Source organism: Phaethon aethereus, assembly GCF_964289735.1.
Source record: "Phaethon aethereus genome assembly, chromosome: 18".
Taxonomy (NCBI): domain Eukaryota; kingdom Metazoa; phylum Chordata; class Aves; order Phaethontiformes; family Phaethontidae; genus Phaethon; species Phaethon aethereus.
Genome location: NC_138594.1, coordinates 4,523,343 through 4,547,395, shown reverse-complemented (window position 1 = coordinate 4,547,395; position 24,053 = coordinate 4,523,343). Strand labels below are relative to the sequence as shown.

General features: G+C 36.5%; 1 protein-coding gene across 1 annotated transcript in view; it reads left to right on the top strand.

Annotated features, from left to right (window-relative positions):
• TBCD (tubulin folding cofactor D) overlaps window positions 1–24,053 on the top strand; it is a gene marked incomplete at both ends in the record, with an annotated part of 130,263 nt that overhangs the window by 54,797 nt on the left and 51,413 nt on the right. Inside the window, 6 exon segments of the mRNA XM_082008267.1 lie at window positions 127–283; window positions 9,718–9,775; window positions 15,368–15,397; window positions 18,883–18,968; window positions 22,767–22,847; window positions 23,615–23,688. Of these exon segments, the coding sequence (XP_081864393.1) occupies window positions 127–283; window positions 9,718–9,775; window positions 15,368–15,397; window positions 18,883–18,968; window positions 22,767–22,847; window positions 23,615–23,688 (486 nt within the window).

Below are 24,053 nucleotides of genomic sequence, written 5' to 3'. Positions count from 1 at the left end.
TTCAGGACAGACAACTCCACCCTGTGTCTTTTCTCTAATGATCGCTGAATGTTCTTATACTTTTCTTTTTTTTTGGTTTGCAGTATGGTCCTAATTGTTGTGTTTGTGCATTTTTTTATTTAACAGTTGTTCCTGTCATTTTGAAAGCGCTGACGTATGATGAGAAGAGAGGGGCGTGCAGCGTGGGTTCCAACGTGAGAGATGCAGCGTGCTATGTGTGCTGGGCCTTTGCTCGTGCTTATGATCCTGCAGAACTGATACCATTTATTAATCAGATTTCAAGGTAAGTTGTGGCAATAAGAAACAGAGCTATTTACAGCTAATTCTTAAAATCTATTCAAAATTAGGAAGGAGCTAGAAGTTAATCTAATTCTGTATCTTCTAGACGTTAATAACCTAGGAGTCTAATGCTCTTTTAAGACATTTAAAATTAGATACTGACCAAATACATGATACATCCATTTAGGGGAAACACCTTCATGCTTAAGAAGTAGTTGGTATGTCCCATATAACGTGAATGAAATTCATTGATATCTGGATATTGTTCGCCAAGGAATGGATATTTTTGTTTCTCTATGATAATTTCCTTCTGTTTATCTGGCATAAGAAAACTAAAAAAATTCTAACGATATTCACTGTAAGAAGATTCAGATAAATTAGCAGAAGCTTTGAGGGGAGGGTGGTGTTGTCTGTTGTCTGCCTGGTCACCTGCTTTATGGTTAGCTCAGCAAAACGGATTCAGGAAGTTTAAGATGATGAATGAAACGTTAGTGCACTAGAGGTAGAAATAACAAACCAATCTGAAGTTTGGGAGTTGCTATATGGAGTCACAAAGTGCTGGAAATATTAGAAGAAGAGAGAATGTACGGAAGAAGTTACTTCTTACTTTTTCAGGTGAACACTTGTTTCTAATGATCCAGGAGTTCTAGTACTTCATCAGATGGGTATGGCGCAAAGAATGTAGGATGTCTTTATCAACCAGCTTGCAACTTGCCAAGTTGAGCAGGTTAGGTCTAAAAGGATAAACTACACTTCAGCTCTTCTCTAAAGAGCCATTTCAGAGCCTCCTAGTTCTTCCATACCATTTATAATTTTCATTTTGAAATGTTCCAATTCAAAGGATATTTTGAGTAGGTAATACAATGACTTCAAGTTCCTAAAAGTGGTAAGAACTTCAGCTTTGCAGAGTGATCCTGAATTCTTAGTAACATACCACTTTGAAAAACTGAGGTTTTATTTATTGTAACTAATTTAAATTTATTGTAATTAAAAGGAGGTTTTGGTTAAAGTTTAAAATACAAGAGAGTATTTTTTGTCTTTTGATACATTTTGTTTGTATAGAGTACCCCAGTCCAGAATGACCACTGTGCTAATCTCCTTACCGTTGAATGGAGATGCATGCAAGTACTTCTTTTTCAACCAGTGGTTGAAGTTCAGAAGACTTTCAAAAGTCAAACTTCAAAAGATGCCCACATCAAAATCTGTCACACTGCAATGGTGGACTAGAACTTGGTGCAGCTTTTCCCTTAATATGGAGGATAATGCTGTAGATACAAACTGGTTTTACCTTTTTCTTTTCTCTTTTTTCTTTCTTCTCTTGTTTTTCCTCCTATTTGCTGGTCTTGTGGGATTCTGTCTTCAGCATTTAGTCTTTTTGTTGGCAGTACACTGGCTGACATTTCAAGGTGTCTTTAATGGGTGATTTGCACTGCAAACACAAAGAGGTAGCTTCTAACAGTTTCTTGGCAGGCTTTTAGTGCACCCATTGATAGTAGCCACTGAGGCATCTTTCTCTCCATCCGAGGGGTTTTGATCAGTAGTCATTTAGTATTATCTTTCTTTTAAAGAAAAAAAAAAAGTTTGGACTCTATAGTGATTTGTGGTCCTGGATATCTGGTTCTGTTTCTAGGGCTGCCTTGTTTCCAGATTGCTGACAGAATGATTTCAATTACTGTATGTGTCCATCTCCTCTAAACAGCCTTGTTTGGAAACACGGGATTACTTTCTTAGCTCAGCAGGTTCCCAGAGAATATATGACTTTTTCTTTCTTCTTTAGAACGTGTTTATAAAGTTCTTTGGCACAGTCTGTAAGCCCTACATACCTACTTTTATTCCTTGATCCCACTGTACTGTACCCTTGCTGGTCTCTAACGTTCTTCATCCTTGTATCCTCACTTTCCAATGCTGGTCCATTATCGCAGGGTCACATAACAGTGTCTCTTATCTGTGTGGTACTTGCTCCTGGGGTTTTTTTGAAACCTTGATAAAATCTTTCTGTCTAAGAACCTGATGTCAAATTTCTTGAGGCCAAATGCTGTTTTTCTTTCTTTAAGTTGTCGTCTCTTTTTCTCCAAACTGAGCAGACAAAATTTCTAAGACATCTTAGACTCGTGTCTCTGATAAAGCAGTTTCATATTGTTTTGATCATGTTTCATCTACAACAGAATACAGACAGAAGGAGAGGAGTTTTGTCACACCAAGCTGTGCTACGACATGATGCCATGCACTGTTTCTGGATGAGAATGCGGTGCTCCAAAAAAGACCCACTTTAGTTTAAGCGTGCTAGAAATAGTGGTATTCACCATAGTAAGTCATTAAGGAAATATTTTCTTTCGAAGAGTCATATTTAATTCAATTCTATCCGAGTTCATGGTAAATTATGTATTGTATGAAATTGTTAACAAAAAGGTACTTACAGATGTGTTTGTGCAGTGAAATAATTACGTGATTACATCTGGGGTTGTATTCCTGTTTTTAATCTAACCAATGGTAGCAGTGAAGGCACAGAATGTTAACAAATATTTCTAACAGGCTGTTATCAGCTGTGCAGAGTTATTTACTATCTTTAAACTCACAGGAATACTGGTGGCAAGGAAATCTTCAGGATGAACATAGGCATACCAGTACTAAAGGCTGGTTCAAAAGGTGCTTTTTATAGATTTGGGCAGCAGCCTTATGAAAATAAATCTTCTGCTTCTTTTCTCTGACTTATTTGAACAACTTTAAGGTTTCTGTTAAGGTCTGGCAAGCTTGTTTGTTGTGAAACTTAAAAAAGCTGAAGTGTGAGTGTGTAAGCCTTCTGTTTATCGGAATTATTCTTCTGTTCGTGATGCTTTGAGCAATGTATTTCTTTTACTCCTTTCATGCTAGCATGGTGCAAAACAATGTTGTTCTCCATATGTTAGGTGCAAGCTCACTGTTTTGATTTTACATGATCTGTGGTATTTTGTTTTACTGTCACAAAGCTGTTTGTGGGAACTTGTGGTCAGGTATGAAGGATGTAATGTTTCTGAAAAAGCTCCTGTCTTTTAGCTTTCAGACTGTTCTGGAAACAAATTCTTCTTTTCTTTTTAGGAAAATGTCGTATGAGAATAATTGATTTCTTCTACCTATGGTAGTAATACCAATTAACACTGTGGCTATGCCAGCTACGACAACTTCAATTGTTTGGAATAAGTTGGTGGAGTGGAGATAAACACAGGGTGGATGGCAAGGGGAAAGCTGAAAACTGCTTATGATCAGTTGTAAGGTGTTGTGGTTTGTATATGCTTAGTTTTCTAACAGCTGTAGAGTATTTTAGCAAGTATTAATGCTATATTAAGGCTTTACTTAAAAATCTTTGTAGTTATGTTGGCCATACCTTTTCTAAATATAATCAGCTCTTGAAGGTAAAATTGCCACTCCAAAGAGAAATGGTGAAGAAAAAAATATTCAAATACAGTATGACACACAGTTTCACCTATTGTGTCAGCAAGCCGATAATTACATACAGCTTTTTTTTAAATCTAGCCTTAGGTGTGTCACTGTTTTACTTAAAGAAGAGTCATACTTCTAGCCACAAGCAAATTGTTGCTACCCGTCAAAAATGCAGAACTCAGCATCTTGAAACAAAGTACATAATATCCATTGTGCACTGAATTACACAGCAAAAACATCTGTCTATAAAGAAACACAAACTATTAGATTCTTACAGAAAAATAATAAATTGTTTACCTGAAAGGAAAACTACTGCCTCCTTAAAAACATGTAATGAGTGATTGCGATCCTGAACTGTTTGCTTAGTCTTGTTGCTGGAAATTGCAAATGGTTTATTCTTCGTTCACAGCCTCTAACACTGCTGTTTAACTAGCTGGAGGAACACAGATAACGCTGACCGGGGAGCGTAAGTAGCTGGTTGCTGCACAGACTCGAAAGGCAAGGCAGTCATCGTGGTAGAGTAAGCGCACTGGTGGTAACTAGAAGGTGTTGAGTTAAATGGCAGCCGCTTCATGTCTTCCTACTTCATGTCGTGGCCTTTGGCACGTGTTAGTGTATCTTGTCAGGAAACTCACTTGGGTACCGAAATACGGAAGAAGTATGCTACTTAAACTGCGTCCTGCCCCACAACCCGTTCAGACTGTGGCACAGTAGTTAAAACTTAAAGCAGAGAGGTGGGTGGTGGGGTTTTATTTTCTTCCTTTTCTTGCCTGCACAGTTGTATCATGGTGTAATGTCATAAAGGGACATAAATAATTCACTTTTGACTAGTGAAAAATCACCTTAAACTGCATGAAATAATACTTTTAAAGTAAAATTTATGACCATGTTTTAAAAGAAGAATCTGTCTCCATATTCAGCGGTAGCTGTTTCTTCTCTGCTTTCTTAGGAATGTTCTGTTATTAAGTGACAAAATTGTCAGAATATTGAAGTTGCAAACTTAGATTGCTGTACATCACAGATCAGCCCTTTTTCTTCCTGACCTTACCACTCTTCTTTTAAGGAGGGGGGGGGGGGAAAGAAAGAAGATAGAGAACACTCATTTGAAATACTTGCCCGAGAGTTTTTCTAATAGTACTTGCTCTTATTTTTACATGTCAGTATTTTTTCCCTATCCATATTTCAACAAGATACACTTACTCACATTTGCTGCTTTATTTTTTTAAAGTCCAGTTAAACTGGTTTCTAAAACCTTGCCTGATCTATTCAAACTAAAGGACCACAAAAATAAAATTCTTGGCAAAGTAGATGAAACTTCACTTTTAGTGCCAGATAACCTTACTACATTTTGAAATACTTGCATGTACTGAAGTTGCTATTCAGGCCTATCTTTATAAAAGCACTACTTGACCAAGAATTTTTTTTCTCTCCCAGTCTGTACATGCATGGTCTCTTTTTCAAGTTACCTATGAGGAAAGTTAAACATAATTTAATAACTTGGAAATAGGGATAATTTGATTCCTGCCCCCTTGGGTGTGGAAGTTACTGTCTGTGAAGTGGCAGGTGCACACTGAGCAGCTGAGCTGTTTTGTTTAAAACCTAAACAAAAAATAAAAAGGAAAACATGCTTCTACTCTATTATACAATTATAGTGATTAAATTGTTGCTGGCTATCTTAATTATTTGGAACTGTTGCATAGTGAGAACGTAGTTTAATTTATCTGTCATTCGATGGGGTAGGTAATCAATACATGAATCGTTATTTGAAAGATCTAATTGCTATCTCCCGTTCAGCAGAATACTAATACAAATGGTGCGTACAGTGTAGGAGTGCAGGCAGCTTTGTCTTCCCTGCGGTGGTGCGTTGTTTTTGAAGAGGGGAAAAAAAAAAAGGAAGGTGTGGCTATGGATGAATGATGTAGCTTGCTCCAGGGCAAGATTGTCCTGCAGAATTGGGGAAATCTGAAGCGTTGCTTTGAGCTACATCTTGTACCATGATGAAATATTGAGAATAGCTTTCTTCTTTTATGTATTTGAATGTTGCCTTCAGAAGAGAGTTGTGTACCTACTGTGTCTTGCACTTGTGTGAAGTTATTTCCCGCAGGGGCATCATATGTCTTTTTTTTTTTTTTTCTTTTAATAGCAGGATTTATAACTCTTATTCTAAGTATTTTCATGCTCTTTTTCTACATATGTATTTATTTTAATTTCATTATTTTACCCCAAAACTTTGGGATTGGAGTAACACACTGAACATGGTAGGACGTTGGGTGGCTAGCAGAAAGTATGAGAGCTCGATGTTAGCTGCGATAGAGGGAATGCGAAAGTACGCAGCGTGGAAGTGGGCATGGTCACTGCATTTCTCCTTTTCTACAGACCTTTTCCTTGCCTAGATAAACAGGAGGAATTAAATCTGAGACTGTAGTCTGAAGGGCTTTTTCCCCTAGCAGTGCTGGCTGAAGCAGGCTCTTCGGCTTGCTCCTTCACCTGTGTTGCTGCTGCGGTTGAGAATAGCACAGCTGCATGTGATAAAGTGAATGTGATAGAGAGCTTCTCTAGTTTTAAAAAAGCTAGCAACAGAAAAAATTAATTGAGCCTAGATCTGTTTTCATTGTCCAGCTCACTGTGTAGCCACTCCAGTTGGGGTACTGGCACGACTGAAGAGGTGTGGAAAGGGCTGTTTGCAGCAGCAGCTCACAACAGACTCGGGTCTGACTCCGGTCTCGCCTCCTTTTTTAACTTTCTTGGATTGTTCAAAACTGTTTTGCTTGTGATGATTATTATGCCTTTCCTTCCGTAATGAATAGTAGGGAGGAGAGTTTTCTGTCCTGGTACAAGTTAGACTTTTCCCTTTTTTGGGCTCAGGAAGGAAATTTTGCTTTTGTGCCAAATTGGCAAGAGGTTTGAGAGTTTATTTTTTTTTCTTCCCGCAGCTTCAGGGTGGTATGCTTGAATTAATAGTAGCAAATTCTCAGAGGTTAGCAATAGGATAAGCTTCTTGCTGCTTGTCACTAGTACAGACTAGAAGTACCCACTACAGGTGATAAAGGAAATGCAGGTTTATTGTCTGGTACATCTGGTGCTAATAAGGAGAGGGTAACCTGGTATTCCTGATATTTCTGTGTTCTGATGTCTATCACCTGGCTGGCCTCTGCTCTCTGATTCTTTCTGCCTTGTTGCAGGAAGGAAATGAGATCAGTGCTGGGCCACAGAAGTGAGCTGCTAACATACTTTTTAACTTTCTCTGACAGTCAGTTAAGTGAGTACTTGGGGGAGAGGGGCTGGGATAGAGGAGAAGAGGAGAATTATTAGTTGACTGATAGAATTGGAGCTTGCTTTTTGAAATCCATTTGTGTTTATTGTAAACTTAACCGCTGGTTGTGCATACAGGCTAAATATACCTCAAGGAACTACAAAAGGTATTTCATAGAGACTGCAAGATGCAAAGCCGTTCTTTGCTCTACCTGTTAGTAGTCAGGTGTGGTACATTGCAGGCAAGTCAAGACATGATTCTTTAACTAGCTTAAAAAAAAAAAATCCCACTTTGTTTGACATAAACAGTTTCTTTATGTTAGGAAATCCTGGTGGAGTATCACATAAACTCCCACGACAAAGCAGACAGGTGAAGACACCTTAGACATGTTTCATCTTAGGCATGTTGCTTTCCTTGCTAATCCCTGTGTTACAGCAGACTTCTGCCTGCATTTTCAAATAGGAATTAACTTGAAAAAATTATTCGTGTAGTTTGATAAGTTTAAATTAATTCTATTAAAGGATTAACATAAAACATTGACTACAGTATGATTTATAAATAGACTGGGGCTACAAGGGCAATGAAAAATTCTAGGGGGTTTTTTGTTTTGTTTTTCTTGAACATGGTATTCAGTTGCAGCACTGAATAACTCAGGTGGCATCACATAGACAGTATGTTGTTTTGCTGGTTTTACTTATACAGGTTTGTCTTACGGTAACAGGAGAAAAAGAAAAAATGGAAAAGTACCATTTGATTATAAGCTGAAATATTGGCCAGAAACTCTTGTTGTGTATAATAACCTGAAACTGTCTTCCATTGTATTTAATAAACCACATTTTTAGTCTAAATATGAAATTCAAAGAGCACTATATATTCTCCAGTGATGGTCTTTTAACATTTCCAGTTTGGACAGATTGCATAATCTTTCAAATCAGAATATTAATATTTAATATGTATGTCCTTACACTCATCCCTAAGCGTATTGACGTTATTTGGGCGACTGTTGGAGACCAGACAATGACATGGAAGGATTCTGGTCTGACCCAGCACAGCTCTTCTGAAATACTCTGTAACACTTAACTTCAGGGTGCCTTTGACACAATAAGGGCAACACTCTGGATTTGCAGCTTCCTGACTTGATGAAGGGTTTTTTTCAGAAGGCTTGTTTTCTCAGAAGAGAACAATATTGAAATACTGCATAACTGATGAAATAATGTTTTATCTTATTGTCTATATAATGGGAAACATCAGGTAGAAATTTCCTTCTTTTTGCTTTCCAGGATGATTTTAATCCAGTTCCTTAGTTTTGAATGTTCTCATCTATAATTAAAAAATTTATGGGAGCTATTAATATCATTAAAACTATATACTTCTGAAATGTCCTTTTAAAATTTTTAAGTTTCGGTGTATGCTGGAGCAGAAAATTAGCAAACATGGTCTGAAGACGATGTATTTGATCCAGCACTTTTCAGCAGTTAGCCATGTATGCTGCTTCCTAATGGGATGCTTCCTAAACATTTGCTCTTCCAATGGCTATCGTTTGGATGACCTCCTTTTGTCTTACAATAACCCAATGTTTTTGTGGCAGAGATGAGTTGCTCATGCAAGTAGCAATAAGAAAGCATTAACTGTCTTTAGAACAATTAGTTGGAGTTTATTTTCATTTCAGTCTTGCTTTCTATCTCTTGTTTTCCTTAATAGAGATAAACTGAAATTACAGAGGCAACACTGGTTGTGCATTTCGGTCAATTTTAACAACACAGTATTCTTCACTGTAAGAAACTGATAGCCACTACCCAGGGAAGTTTGATGTTATCAGTGTAATTAATATCTTTATGCTAAAGCAAAGCTATCTTGGATTTACTTTTCAACCAGTATTTATTTCCTGTTTTGCCTGGAGTCAATAAATAACGTAATGAAGAGTTTCAGAGTTTGAAAGGAATAATTTTCTGCTTAAATGATTCTCCTGAAGTGATGCTTATTTGTCACTGAAGTTAATTGAATGCTGGAGGTGGATTTCTAAAGCTGTAGATTTCGTGTCCTGGGATATATTCTCTCCCTTCTGTTGTGTAGCACATCTTTTAAAAGCAGTTCTTTTGAGGTAGAAGAATTAAACTCTGCAGGGTCACCAGACTTCATGCACAAAGAAATTGTTTTGTATAATCAAGCTTCTGTATCTACAGGTCACCTTTTAAAAAAAACTGTTTTGCAATTTATCTTGCAGGTCACTTTTTAGGAGAATTTGCATGTCGTTTTCTGATTTTTGTTACTTACAGGATGTGATTGCTCTTGTAGAGATAGCTGCAAGTTTCCATTGCTTAACTTTTAGTTTTGCTTAAGCTTTGCATAAGAATTGTTGTGCATTTGGGTATTGAGAAACCGTATTTCCAAGTTTTAATTTAAAATTGCACTGTATGAGTCTCCCTGTATGAGTTAGAGATAATAGTTACATCCAAGTTTTAAACTCCTGCTGTATTTAATGTGAAAGCCTTTCTATGCAGTTAAATGTATTTGTATGCTCCTTCAGTTGCTTTGATACAGTAGTGTGGCAGTTGTCTGTTTATACTATGGAAAGTCCACAGTATAAACTGTGAAACAAGGAAGTACATGCTTTTTTCAGCTCAAATTTTAGTTTAGGCTTGTATTTATAAATAATAAGCTCCTTAGAGGAAACGCTGCATGTTCTGCTTAGAAGTCTAAACGCTGAAATAATGGCATTACACACTTCTCATATTTTGGTACTAATACGCAGTATTTTATTTCCTCAGTGCATTGGTTATTGCTGCAGTATTTGATCGTGATGTTAATTGCAGAAGAGCTGCTTCTGTAAGTTATGCGTTCCTAGCTTATACGTTTCTGTTATTTTTTGTTTGTTTTCATTTAATAATTTGTAGACATAGTTACATAGAACTACAGCATATAAGCAATATATTGTGTTGTGAGCAAAAATTTCCATTTTGAAGTCCTTAAAAGTACGATGTGAATTTCGATTTTTAAATTATATAATCCACAGATCCACATCTTGATTTATGGGCACACTTCACAATTGGCTGTATTGTTGTCATGATGGTTAAGACAAAGTATCTACGAAAGAGCTATTTAGCATTTTCTAGTTACAATATCAAAGACAAAAGGGTCATATATAGTATACAAACACTGTATTTTTTTCAAGTCATGAAGCTGGTATGTTTTGTGAAGTTATACTTTTCTAATTGTTCATCAACTGTTACTCTATAATCTATAATTGTGGTTAAGTTGAAAATTTCTAGAATAATATCTCTCCTTCAAACATATATTTTCAGTTATTGTATAAATCTCTTTATGTAGGACTGGGAATTTTTAAAAGGAAGTGATAAATCCATTAGGCGGGTATTCTTATATAGTTAATAGGACTGACACCAAAGTATATTCTGTGGAGCCTTTCTGTAGAAAATATTTATGCTGTTGAGAATTGAAAAGAATGCATGATTGTTCTTAAGAGAAGGGAATTCATGGAGGAGAGGTTATAGAATTTGAGAAGAAGAAAGAATGGACATCTTTCATTGAGAATTTAAGCCAGTGTGTTGGATATATTGAACTTGATTTCTTAAAAAAAAAAAAAAAGTATGAGTTGTCTGTTTCAACAGGTAAAACAAATTATCTTGCACAAATGTAAAATAACCCACCCTATAACTGTATTATCTCAAACATGGACCAAACAATGTCTGTCAAAGAACCAGGTGTCTCCCTAAGAATAAACTTCACTGTGAATGCATTTAAAAAAAAGGCAGTCTTTACAAAATGCAAATTAATTAACAGGTCTTATTTTTTGACTGAACTTTTGAAAGCTAATGTATTTATAACATAAGGATTTCTCAGGGATACCTGGATAGCATCCTTATTTCTTCTAGTCACACTTCTGCTTGAGAGTTAAGTTGTTGAATGAAGCTGCAGCATAATTGCTGGGAAGTGAGTCAGTTACTTGTGTAATCCTATCACCAATCACTTTGTCTAAATAGATTAAAACCAAAGCATGGAAGCTAAGATGCTGTAGATTGCTGAGTACTGATATAACATATTCTTCACATACTGTACAACTAATGAATATGAGCAATGCTACTTTCCCACAAACTTCAACTCCTAAATTTTAGAAACTGTAGAATTTGGTATTCTTGTCTAATTTAAGTCACTTTATTCAAATAAAATCCTTACAGGAAAAACAAAGGTAGCTTTGCTTTCCTGAGAACTGCACAGAACATTAAGGAGTATAGAAGGTGAAAAGTTTTATTATTTATTTGCTCTGTAGGAGTTGTCCTAAGAATCAGTGGTCATACATACAGAGGAGAATTCTTTTTTACATGATTGCCACTACAAGTGTACTGCTTACCTTTGGTAGCTTGATGTCATTGTCATGTGTGATCTTTGTTATGTTTCTATGCTTAAACATAAACGGATAGTTTGACCATGAAATATCATGCGAAACTGGATACATTTACTAATGCTATAAGCTTAGTGCAGATTGTGCTTCTGTATTTCAAATGAGTACAAAATACAGTACACTTTCTTCTCACTTTCCTCTTTTACTTTAAACAAAGTTATTGAGCATTCTGCAATTCAGTTACCTCCAATCAAATTAATTTTTTCATTAGTACATTCTAATTTAGAGCTTGTCAAAATTTGGACTTGCTGTTTTGATGGATAGTTATGAAAGTACTGAAACCTGTTTTCCTATTTTAGAAAGGCAGGCAAAGAAATATTTTGTGTTTACCAGGCATTACTACAATTTTGAAGAAAAATACCTGGGAGTCCTAGTTATTTCCAATCATTACTACAGTTAAATACATATTTAAATAAACAACATGTTTTACTCGATTTTCCATCTATTACAATATGCAATATATTACAATGCAGAGCACCAATAAAACAAAATAGCATGTAGAGTTATTTTGAACCCTGAGGTTAGAGAGAATAAAACAAGACTGTTCTTTTGAAGCTCCCAGAGCATTCTGAGCTAACTTTTGCAACTCCTTCATGAATAATCATTATAAGGAATAAACACATGAATAAGTGATCTCGGACTGGGCTCCATTCAGCTCTGACATGTTAAAGAGAGGGGTTTTTTTCTTCCGCTTGGTAGGTTGGTTGTTTTTAAAATCATGACTTAGAGAACGTTTTAATATTTTTTTCAGGTTTTGTGGGAACAGCAAAGTATTCAGGTTAGAAGGCTAGTTGGTCATCTTGGTTCTGATATCACGGAATCTTTAAATGGAGATCTTTGCATCCAATTTTTCCATCTTCAGAAGGGGATTGTATGAAAAATTAAAAATTATTATTACAAAACAATTGAAGTATTTGGCATATTTTAGGAATGTGCACTTGTTTGAAAGTATGATTGAGATAGTAACATTTTCAGTTACTGAAAATCTCCTAGGTATTATGAAGAAAAATCTTTTGTGAAACAAAAAAAAAGCGCTAAAGGAACAAGGAGGGAATTCTGTGAACATTAAATGAGCTTTAGGAAATTGCCTTTTCATTTGGATGAACAGTATGTTTCATTATTTTCCTATTTCTGTTTTACTTTCTCTCACAAAGCTTTAACAGGATAATATTGGGGGTATGGTTTTCCTTGTAACTTTCTCAGTGCAACATACTCCTTCACACACAGGAAAAATGATTTACTGTGTCACACTTTTGTTGCTAAAGTTGGGTTTAGATGCTGTTCTTGTAGAACAGTAATGCGTTTAAGTTGTCACAGCTGGAATGTGCATTGTCTACAAAGCCTTCCTAAATCAGTTGTGGAGTTTTCCAAATATAACTCTAAACACTGGTGTTCTGTTTTTACCTTCCTTTGAGGGCTTTTTCTGGTTTTGTTTGAATATCTTGATTCTCATTGTAAATTTCCCATAACTGGCTGAAAACTTACTTGCTGAAGAGGCAAGTTTTTAGCGTTCTTTTTATAATGTAGAGCGACAACACTGAAGCTAAGAGAAGTTTGTGGTGATGCATACGAACCTCCTTCAACCTCAGCAACCAGCTGTGAAACAAGTTGCTATACAGTTTTAGTCTGCAACTGGAAAATTTTTGAGCTACTGAGCTATGTATACAGGAATTTGCTAGTTACCATATTTCTCTTCATACTTTTATGAATTGTAAATTCATAATGCAAGTGTGAGAATCTATAACAAACCGATTATTTTTCTCCAAGGCTATTAAATTGAAATAATTGACAAATATATTTATAGTAAGACAATACTAATATCTATCCTTGTAAGCAGTGGTTAAAGTTGTATGATTTTTATAGATAATCAATTAGGTGTAAATTAACATGTAATTTAGATGCTTAGAATACATCAGATGAATGCTAAGTATTTTTGCCATGCTGCTGGACTATTTATTAGATCTTCGTGATTGTTTTTCTAAGTAAGTTACAAAATAAAATGGAGATACAGCAGTGGAATTTTAGAATTCCTACATTAAGTAAACAAACCATGGGAAATCTTTATGTACAACAGCTGTTTTGCTGCAACATTGTCTATAGGCCCCTGTACATCTTTTTCCAATGATTTTGCCACAGTATATTTCAGTCCTGGGCCTATGGATTGTAAGTAGAATAAAGTAGTATGGTATTGTAAGTAGAATAAAACTTTCATTGGTTTGAGGTGAGGTTTACATTGTTTGGATATCAAAGTTTATGATTTAAAAAGAAGAAGGAAAAAAAAAGCTTTATAGATTTTTGTATCAGTAAGGCACTTGTCTGAGCAGTACATTTTTAAAAGAAATTATAGTGCAGTGATTAAACTATTAAATCCTTTGGCTATGATAGTTGAGAGCATCATCCTTGCTGAAACCTCCCTATGCTGAGTAAAAGGGTCTCAGTAGCATAAAAGGGGATCTAAAGCTAACAAATATGTAAAAAGAAAGAAACGATGCAGGCTGACATGAAACGACGTCCTGGCACATCCTGGCTGGGAGCGTACGTTGGTAGAGAGGTAAGGAGTGAAAACACCCCACGTCAGAGGCTGAGCTGCATCATACGATAGGGAATGTGCGTAGGGCATTGCTACAGCTCCTGCTCCTCTTCTGGAAGGCTGCTTTCTGCGTTGCCCAAGGGTGTATCTACGCTGCCGCCACCGCGGAGGATAGCCCATGCGGTTCTGCCGGAGGCAGTCCTAAACTGGTTAGCTTGGGGCCACTGCTGGCAGCGTGGCTGCAACTGCCAGCAGGCTAAGGTGGGCTCCCAAACCCGCCAAGGTGGTGGGTAAGTGGTTTAGAGTCAGCCTGTGCTACGTGTCCTGCGATGGATACGCTGCAAGCAGGAACTGAACTAGCCTGGGCAAGTCTACAGGAACTGCAGTCATTATCCTAAACAGACATAACCTCAGAAATGCACGGAGAGACGGTGGCTTCATTAGGGCTTGCTTCACCTGTGTTCTGAGAGTGCTTGCCCCATATGTAGAGTATGATACCTCGGTGAGCTAACTTCACCTTTTGTTTTTACAGGTGGATTACCACATGCGTACTGTATTTATGTAGGAAATAGAGAAGCTCTGTCTGTCAAAGTTCTTGTGGCATTTTCAGTAAAGATTGGGACTTCCCTCTGTATGTTAAATATCAGCTAATTGTCAGGTGACAAGTGCTGTCCATCACTGGAGATTTGTTTGTAGATAGAGTGACATTCCCTAAGAGAAGTGTCCAGATAATGATGATCTCTCTGAAAAAAGTTAAAATTTACAGAAGTTTTTATTAGTATTTAGGTTTGTATATCCTTTTAATGAACAAGAAATAATAGGCTGCTTTGAGAGAGGGAGAAAATTCAAGTAGGGACTTAAGTAGGTTTTATTCTGTATACCATACAAGTAGAAAGATTAACTTTATGGTTGTATTCGTTGCATTTTGTAAGATTTTTGAGGGTTTTTTAATGCAAAACACGAGAAACGTACATGAATTTTGTCTTCTGGTTTTATATTTTCAGTGTTGTGGCATGCTTTCAGACGTGTAGCTTTCAAATACATATTGCATTCTCACTATTTTTTGTCTGAAGTTTTCATTACCAAAGAATCAAACTTTGCCTACTATTAGCAAATTATGTTGAAGAAGTCAGACAAAAGTGAGCTGTCTCAATTTCTGTTGTCTACAGGTATTGACTTTCAATGCCAGTTCGAAGCCTTGTGTCCCTACTCAAAAGCCCTCTTGTGGGTGCGACTAGTTTAATAAACTCACATTCTTAAACTGTCATGCAACATATAGCTTTAAGAACACCAGAACATAGAGACGTAGAAACAGAAAAGCCCTGTGGGCTTGTTCTACCGACAAAGCTTACTTTATTTAAAAAAGAAAAGCCATGGGTCATTTATATTGTTGTGTGTTTGAATTCATCATCTGCTGTTTATCAAAAAGCAAACCTGACTCGTTTTGGTATGTTTGTTCTCTGTTCCTTAGGCTGCCTTCCAGGAGAATGTTGGGAGACAGGTATGGTAACTTTCCTGAATCTTCATTCATTAGTGCCTTGGAGGTTACTGTAAACGTGTAGTACCTAAAATCGAAATCAGACGCTGTGGCTTTGGAGAAATTGAGTAAAAGGATGTCACAAAATAATTATTTTCCTAATCGGCAAACAGGTTCTTGTGGAATACTTTTCTGAGATGTGAATTTTATTTTAGTATTCTACTTTTGGAAGAAAATGAGCTTCCCGGTAATTTTTAGTCATTCTGAAAAGCAAAATCGGCACGTATGATGGCCATTATACAGCTTGCGTACTGGAATGCACTTAAAGCAGGAAAAGTGCAATTTTTTGGTTATTTTTTTGTTTCATTGACTTTCTAGTTTTTAATAGAACACCTGCATTGTGCTGCACAACCCTTGCTGTGGTTGGTGATACAACAACAAACTGGGCTTAAGAGTCTTCAACTCAATATTTGGTTTTGCCTGTTGTACCATGATGCTGCCTTGTAGATACTTTTGAGAAATCTGTTACTTTTGGAGATACCGAAGTGCTTTGAAAAAAAACTATTGTGGTAGGTTCCTATGTAACTTAGAAACAGTTAAGTAGTTAAAATGTTCAAACAACTTTGATTTGCAACCTTGGAGGAGAAGGAAATAGGGTAAAGACTTGTTTGTCAAAGTTTCCTGGTTTCTCATCAGGAATTAACAAAGCTGAATAGACAACTTTTAGAGGAAAAAAAGACGGGGGCGGGAAAAGGTTCAGTTACTGAGTTCTTGTGACAGAGCAGGATATGTGAGCGTGGTTAAAGCAAATTTTGTTATCAATAAGCTGTTCTTTAAGGGATTTTTGTTAAAATGCTGTCTAGCTTTCCCTGATACCATTCCTGAAGACCTCTGTGTTAATGAGCTGGCTTATTTTTCCTTTAGAGCTATGGGTATTAAGTAACGTGTCCGTAACTGGTGTGTGTATTTCTAGACAGAATTAGGTTAATAGCAGAGAAAGGGTGCAAGAAGACTAGGAGGAAGAAGGCAGGTATTTTTGGTGACCTGACCCAGCTAGGTCTGTGATAAGTAGAAGCCAGTGTGATTCTTCCCCGGGTCTGTAGCTACTGCCCTGGAGAGGCTGTTTAGTCATCACACAGCAACTCAGCCTGATTCCACTTCGTGAGGTACTGAGTGAAGTAAACACCTTACTGTGACTTCAGTTCCAGGTGAGATAGGGCTCCTGGGTACTGCAGGTTTCAAAATGCTTCCATGTAGCAAAGGTTTTGTGGAGTTTTTTATTTCTCAATCAGAGCGGTACAGTCTAAGTTAGTTTACAGCCGGAAAGTTTGTTTACTGATTCTGCTTTGACACAGGATTCAAATTCGTCAGTGTTGGTAGAACGCACAACAATTTTAGCTTATATGCCAGCATGTTAAAGAGGAGTTTGCAGTGAAATAGTAAGTTTTCATGTCATGAAGAACAGTATCATTTTCCAGTTGGTTCCTGTAGAAGTTCAGAAGTTTTACTTACTGAACCATTCCTTACTGCTTAGGAAAATGGTTACTTAATCAGTGGATACACCCTCTGTAGTTCTTTACCTGGGTGTAATGTGTTGAGACAGTCACCCTTTCTCTGAATTGGATGGAGCTAAAACATATTCTCCATCTGAAGTAACAGTGCTGATACTAAATAGGTGGAGAAGAAAGTTGACCTTGCTTACCTTCTTGGTTCCTGCCTGCTTCACCTCTGCAATTCAGCATGTCCTGAATCCGAGAACTTGCTTTTATGGCCTCACAAAAAGAAGGCATTGTAACTTCCACTTCATGTAAATGAAAACGTGGGAAACTTTGAAGAATTTTTTAAAAACATAAAGCATGAGAAATGCAGTTACTTCTAATAAGACAAACTTATATATTGGGGAAGTAAGTTTTAAGTGTTCTGACAGAATAAAAACTGTTAGCTTTTCCTCTGAAGTCTGTCTCTCCCATCGGCCATGACCTCTGTACTTATGAACTCGGTGTCAGGAATTTTGCTGTCTCACTGTCATGCACTGAGGCACCATGACCTTCGGTGAGATGGCATCAAATCGGCACAGTTACAGCCAAGTAATAAATAGCAAGGTCCAACTAGCAGCTAGAATTGACATTGTTTAGCAGTGGTTTTCCTTATGTACAGTATGCATTCTTATATATTTCATTGTGTGTCTTGTTGTTTGTCTATAAATCATACTGAGGTATTTCTCATGTGTACATTTTTCTCCCTAGTCAGCGTTTCATTAGGCTTTTGAGGAGTGCATTCATTTTACCTTTGAGTTATTAGGACTTGCAGGTAGTCTCTTGGAAGAGCCATAAATATTCTGTCTGTCCTTGGGTCAGCCAGATTCCAGGCCTTGTTTTTTTGGACTGTTGTCCTTACGTTTCCCGGAATAAGACCTCCGCAGTAGCAGACGGCTTCCCACTGCTTGCAGTATATACTTCTTTAATTATTCAGGCCTAGATCTAGAGATATTTTCTACTATTTTTGCACGGCTGTATCCTAATGTGGAAGGGATGAGTGAGCTGTAAACAAACAAAACTGTATCGTATCCAGAACCTGTACTTCCACATAGCCTTATTGCTTAAATATCATATGATTGTCCCTTTTGTAAGGGAGCACAGTGCCTTTCAGTTGGCTGTTTTCCATTTGTACTTAATTATGGCTTGTGGAGGCTGTGCTGCCTCCTCCGTTCCGAAACACAGCCTTGCTGCGTAATACCATATTAAATACCGTAGCCAATCAAAATTCTGAATATCTGCATTGTATTGCTTACATAAAAAGGCAAATTTTTAGGTGGCAATTGCATATTTAGAAAGATAATTTATCTTCTAAACCCAGGATTTTTTCAGCAGTGATGTCAGAAGTCTGATGCTTCTGTAGGATTCAATGTTTCAGGCTTTGCTAGGAAGCAGTGTTCTTTTTAAAAAGAAACTAACCCAAATTTTTTAGCTTGTAATAAATAAGTCATAAAATATATCTGTGAGTAGAAACCAATAGAAATAATTGAACTGCCATGTATTCTGTATGTGATGCGTTTCTTGGTGCCTAAATCTCTTAATTTTATACTTTGTAAGACTTGCAGCAGATACGTGTTCCCTCACATAAACGGAAAACGTGTTTACATTTATCTAAGCCTTCTTTTAGAGAAATCATGTTTTGTGTACATACATAGTCATGCATTCACCAAATATATATTTGTATATGACTTAAAGGTGTTAAGATAGCTATTGCATAGTTTATTACCTGCTTCTATTTATTTTGTTTATCATTGACTCCTAAGGGAAGTTAGATATTTTGCTGTTTATATGTCCAATATCCTTTATATCTTTAATATAAGTGATTTTACTATAAATTAGAAATTAAATTGTATTTTTTCAGTGCTTGGACAGTAGTAGGAGATTTGTTTTCAATAATGTTGCCTATTTTGAAAATATTTTACATTTTTAAACAATATTTTCTTGTGTTTTCCTTCTTCCTTGTGATGTTTGTAGGGCACTTTTCCACATGGTATAGACATTCTAACTGCAGCTGATTATTTTGCTGTTGGTAACAGAGTTAACTGTTATCTGACTATAAGGTAAGTTTCGAAGCATTGGTTTTCCTAAACATGAGGGACCTCTTTTACATAATGAAATATTTGTCCGATTGTTTCACTTTACTGAACATTATGTTTATTACTGTTGTTTTGGAATAAATTAAAATTTTATTTCTCTTATTTCTGCATCAAACCGCTTATTATGCGTAAGACATGGTGAAAAAGTAACCGTGATTTCCTTGTCTACGTGGAGGAATCGGCCAAGAGGCAATATTTGCAGGTGTCGCAAAACTGTCTAAGATGGTCAAGATTAGAGAAGACTAGGGGATTTTGAAGAGGTGTAGTAAAAGGAGAGGCTGTTATGATGGCAGACAGACTCTGATGTGGGTAAAACAATGAACTAATACCCGTTTAAAAAAATATTTAGCACAAGCTGTTGAATGCGTGGTCTGTGCATAGAGCTTTTACTTGAGTGCTTGTAATTTTTGTAGGTAGCTCAGTGAAAATCTAACCGCAGTATGCAGCAGTGTTTGAAAAAACAAACTGATCACTGTAGTATGGAGTTTGCAAAGAATGTAATGGGAAATACCGAGACTGGTGCGGCACTGCTATAAATCAGTGGCTGTCTTGGAATACTATGTTCTGTTCTGGTCAGCTATCTGAAAGTACAATAAATTCGAAGTCAGGGGAATTCAGAAGCAAGCTAGGTGCACAGGATGACTAAAATGAACGTAAGATTGCACTTCCTCGTGAGAAGATGAAAAAGACTGAGGTCTTTTTCTGGGCTGGGTTCTAGCTTTACTTGTCTAAGACAGACAGTCTAGCCTTGGTGTCTAGCCTCCCTCCATAGCCAATGGAAAGAGACAGGCTCCTACAGAAGGTGACTCACACCATTTTAAGATAGGGCAGATAAATTGCCCTATGGAGTTGCATGATGCTGGTAAGCCAACAACTTAGAAAGGCTTGAAGAGATTATATTCTTGAGGAACAGAAATAGCAAACAGGTATATGATGGCTTATGCTCCATTGCCAACTTTGTGATTTCCCATGAGCAGTTTTTAAAGATAATTCGCACTGGAACCCTCTATCCTCTCCTTGACTACTTTTTTAATTCATCTGTCCACCTCCATATTGTCCCTTTTGTGCGGAATCATTTCAGTCTGTACATGGCTTCACCTTTTACCGACTATCATTCCTTCTGGGGTCCACACCCTCCTCCTACACTCTTCCCCAGAGCCTCTCTTCCCCAGAGCTCCCGCCTACTGAGCTGAGATGGGGAAATGCAGTGGCTTGGTACTCGCTGCTGCTCTAGATCCGTATAGCGTCAATGTAATTTTTGAAACGCTGGCTTTTTGTACTAATAGAAGATTGAGAATATTAAAAATTGACAAAGCAGATTTTGTTTTCTCTCTCTTATAATTTTGGCTTGGACACTAGTTATGTTCTCCTTTTTGAGACCTGAATTGTTAATTTATTATCCTTTTTCAAATGCTCATTTATTACTCCTTTAATTTCCAGTTTTTTCATAAGTGTTATTTATCTAAGTGAAAACATTTTTACTGTTGATTTGTTTCTTCCACTCTTGTGCCTTACTTTAAATTGTGCAACAGAAAGAATAAAACTGTAAATGCTTTATAAATAATCTCATGCAGTTAGTAGCATGATTGCTTGAAATCATGTTCAGTGTTACTAATCAAACTCTTCTTTGTAAAGTATTTGTCATCTCATTCATTATATTACTTTTAAAAATCTTCACCACTTTGCTCTTCAAGCAGGATGTAATTATTTGGGTCAATACTTAATTATTTCCTTATTTTTGTCTGAGTAACATCAAAGGAAAAGTACATAAGCATATATTTGACTGCACAGAAAACATGTATCATTATGATGTGGTAGGAAGAATGTACCTTTCTGATAGGTATGCCTTAAGGTGGTGTAATTGTTTATGTAGCTGGAAAAAGCTGCTTGAGGTTCATATTCCAGATCTGGAATCTTTAGATGTCCTTCCCCCACCCAGATAAAACAGTCCTGGGACACTTTGTATGACAGCACAATACCGCTATGTAAAGGAAGCTCTGCAGGTGTGAAGGTCTATGCTACTAGATTCCTTTGAGTAATAAAAGCTCGAAAAAGATGTGTCAATATCTACAGATGGATTTGATTTTGGTTAATAAATGATGATATATTCTTATTATCGTGTGTATTTTTATGTCATTGCTTTTATTCTTTCAAATCTGAATATTTTTATGCAAGTTTTTCGCGCTGGGTGCCCTTTTGAAACTTTTTGCTGATGTTCTTTGGAGGATTCAGCTCAGATATCATAATCTATTTCTGAGGGTGGAAGGTAGAGGAAACCCATTTTGTATGAACTGGCAATAAACAGATTATGTGATTCAAGATGTTCTGGGCTTGGTAAAAGCAGAGTTAAGAAAGAAGCTTCTTAATATAAGTAGAGTGGGATACAAAAATCTTACCAGCAACATTATCAGGAAAGCTAGATTTGTACCCAGGGCTACTTGCATTAAATACTCAGTAGGGTACAAAAGATGAGGACTGTAGTTAAATATAGTTATAAACTAAAAGTGAAAGTTGGATTGGGCTACAGACGTGGCCCAGGAGATCAACTTTGAACTGGGCAGAGAAGTTCAGATTAAAATGGCTGGAAAGACTGGTGAGTGCTAAAACTAGGACCCAAAAAGCAACTATGGAGACAAGAGGAGAACTCAAATATGGGAGGGGAAGTGTGTTTATTAGTGTATGTTCTTCCAGAACAGGGAAGAAGAAGGAACCAACTGTCTAATCCTCCTCTAGGGCTCATAGCAGTAGTAGGTAGTACTTCAGTATCCTGTATTGGCTCAAGTGACTGAGGTCTGTGCTGTGGATTTAAGGATTCTTACTCTTCTGATGAATTACATAGATATCAGTATGGTAACATGCAACAGTATTTGGTTTTTATCTTTGTTTTGATTCTCATTACACACACATATATTAATGGAACACTATTACGGTTGCAAAGTTAATCACTCAAAAGATATGAAAAGGTGAAATTAAGGTAATTCATGTCACCTTAATTTCATCCCTTTGTGCATACCCTTTTCACACAAAGACATTCTACTGATTTTTTAGCTTTCCAAGATTATTTAACATACATCAGATGTACTGAGAAAACATTTTGCTTAACTTCTGTTGACCTTAGCTTTCAATAGTTGATGCTTGTGAAGATTGGAAAGCAAGTGTGGCTGTGGAGTTAGTTAATTATGCAGGATACCTAGCTAATTAATTCTGGTGTTCCCTTACGTTTTAGGTCTTAACTTTGCAGCTTAAACATTTTTTGTCAGAATTGACTTCTCGTGTATATTTGATTTTTTAAAAAGGACAAATTGAAACTCCATATTCAATTTTGGACCATTGTATTTATGAAGATGTAGCACATTTCTATAACTTAATGTTACTGTGTACTGTGGGTTACATCATTAACATGCTTCTCCATTCTGAAATAGTTGTGTAAGTAAATACACACATCTACATTTGCTAGAATGTAACAATGGGAATTGAATGTTTATTTTTGATTTCCGTTGTTGTGAAGCTTTTTGTATGTATAGCAGCTTTTGTAGAGAATCTGAAGGAGTTTTAGAAAAGTGATTTAATTTTTTTCAATAATTGTCAGATACTTCCTATTGTATTATTTCATTCAGTTGCAACTCATTTAGGAGAAGGCATGTTTAAGTAATTTTTTTGGTTGCTTTAAAACTCGAGGATGTAAATCTTTGGAGTAGCTTGTGTTAAAATGCACGCAGATGTTGATTCTGTATTCTCTCTATACGGACATTTCTTTTTCAGTGTGTATATTGCTGGCTTTCCTGAGTATACACAGCCAATGATTGATCATTTAGTTAACATGAAGATTAACCACTGGGATAGGTAAGTTCATAAAGCCTAATTATTAATATCCAGGAATTGACTGTTCTGCATATCATGCTTTCCTAGATTATTTTTGTAAATTTTACTTATACTAGAGTTTGCAATAGCATTTGACTGAAGGAGCTGGATGAGTAGTAGCTGATGTCATCTGTACCTACCTAGCATATTGTCACTTAAAACATGTTTATGAATTTTGTCTTTTTGCCATGACCTCAATCTGTTAATAGATTAATAAAACACATTTATATGGTATATAGTATATGTGAGGGGTAAACACCATCACCATACAATTATCATAATTAAAGTAGGTTTCATGCATAGAGATGGTGCTTAGTCATATTCAGGGTTCCTGAAGATTAAAATGTGCACATATAACACAAATGAGATTATATCAGTGCTGATAATAGTTTGCATCATGAGAAATAATAATAGTTTACTGTACTGTCCCTGCCAATGCACAGAATGAGCCCTCAGGTTCTGCCATCCTCACGTACATTTTTCTTTGTCTCTTTCAGCAATAAGTTCTATTCATATAGCTAAAAGCTAGCTGTAGGCTGTCTGTTTGGTCCACTGTTTTGTCTTGTTGTCTTTTTTTGTGGGGGGGAATCATAGGATGGACAGAGAATACTGTAATTTTTAATATTGCTGTGGTCTTTATTTTGTTCAGGGGCAGGAGTCCCTTCCTAACATTATTTTTTTTTAAATACATTATTTCTACTAAATTGCTAACCACCCAAAAATCTAAAAATGCTTTTTTACATCTTCAGTGTTATTCGAGAACTTTCAACCAAAGCTCTGCATAACCTTACTCCTCGGGCTCCTGAATACATGGCAGATGTGGGTAGGTAACAAATAAGTTCTGCACAGCGTGCCATACCAAGTGTTCTAGCTTTATGTAGCAAAAATATATTAAGAAGACTTAAACATGCTCCATGACTTAATAAAAATTAAGATTTCCCCTGCAACTTAATACAGTGTAGTGACACTAATAGCTTTGCCAGTTTTCAGGTTTTATGCAAAAATTATAAAATACTCCCAGATCTTTTTCTGTCTGGGGACTGGACTTTAGTTACCTGGCTACACTGGACCCTACCAGTTCTGAGATGAATAACTGGGTGTAGTTCTGTTGCAACAATTCAGGGAGCTAGCCCTCAAATTCCTAGCTTTTGTTTTGTTGATACGGCTTTGATGCCGTAAGGAGTGGGG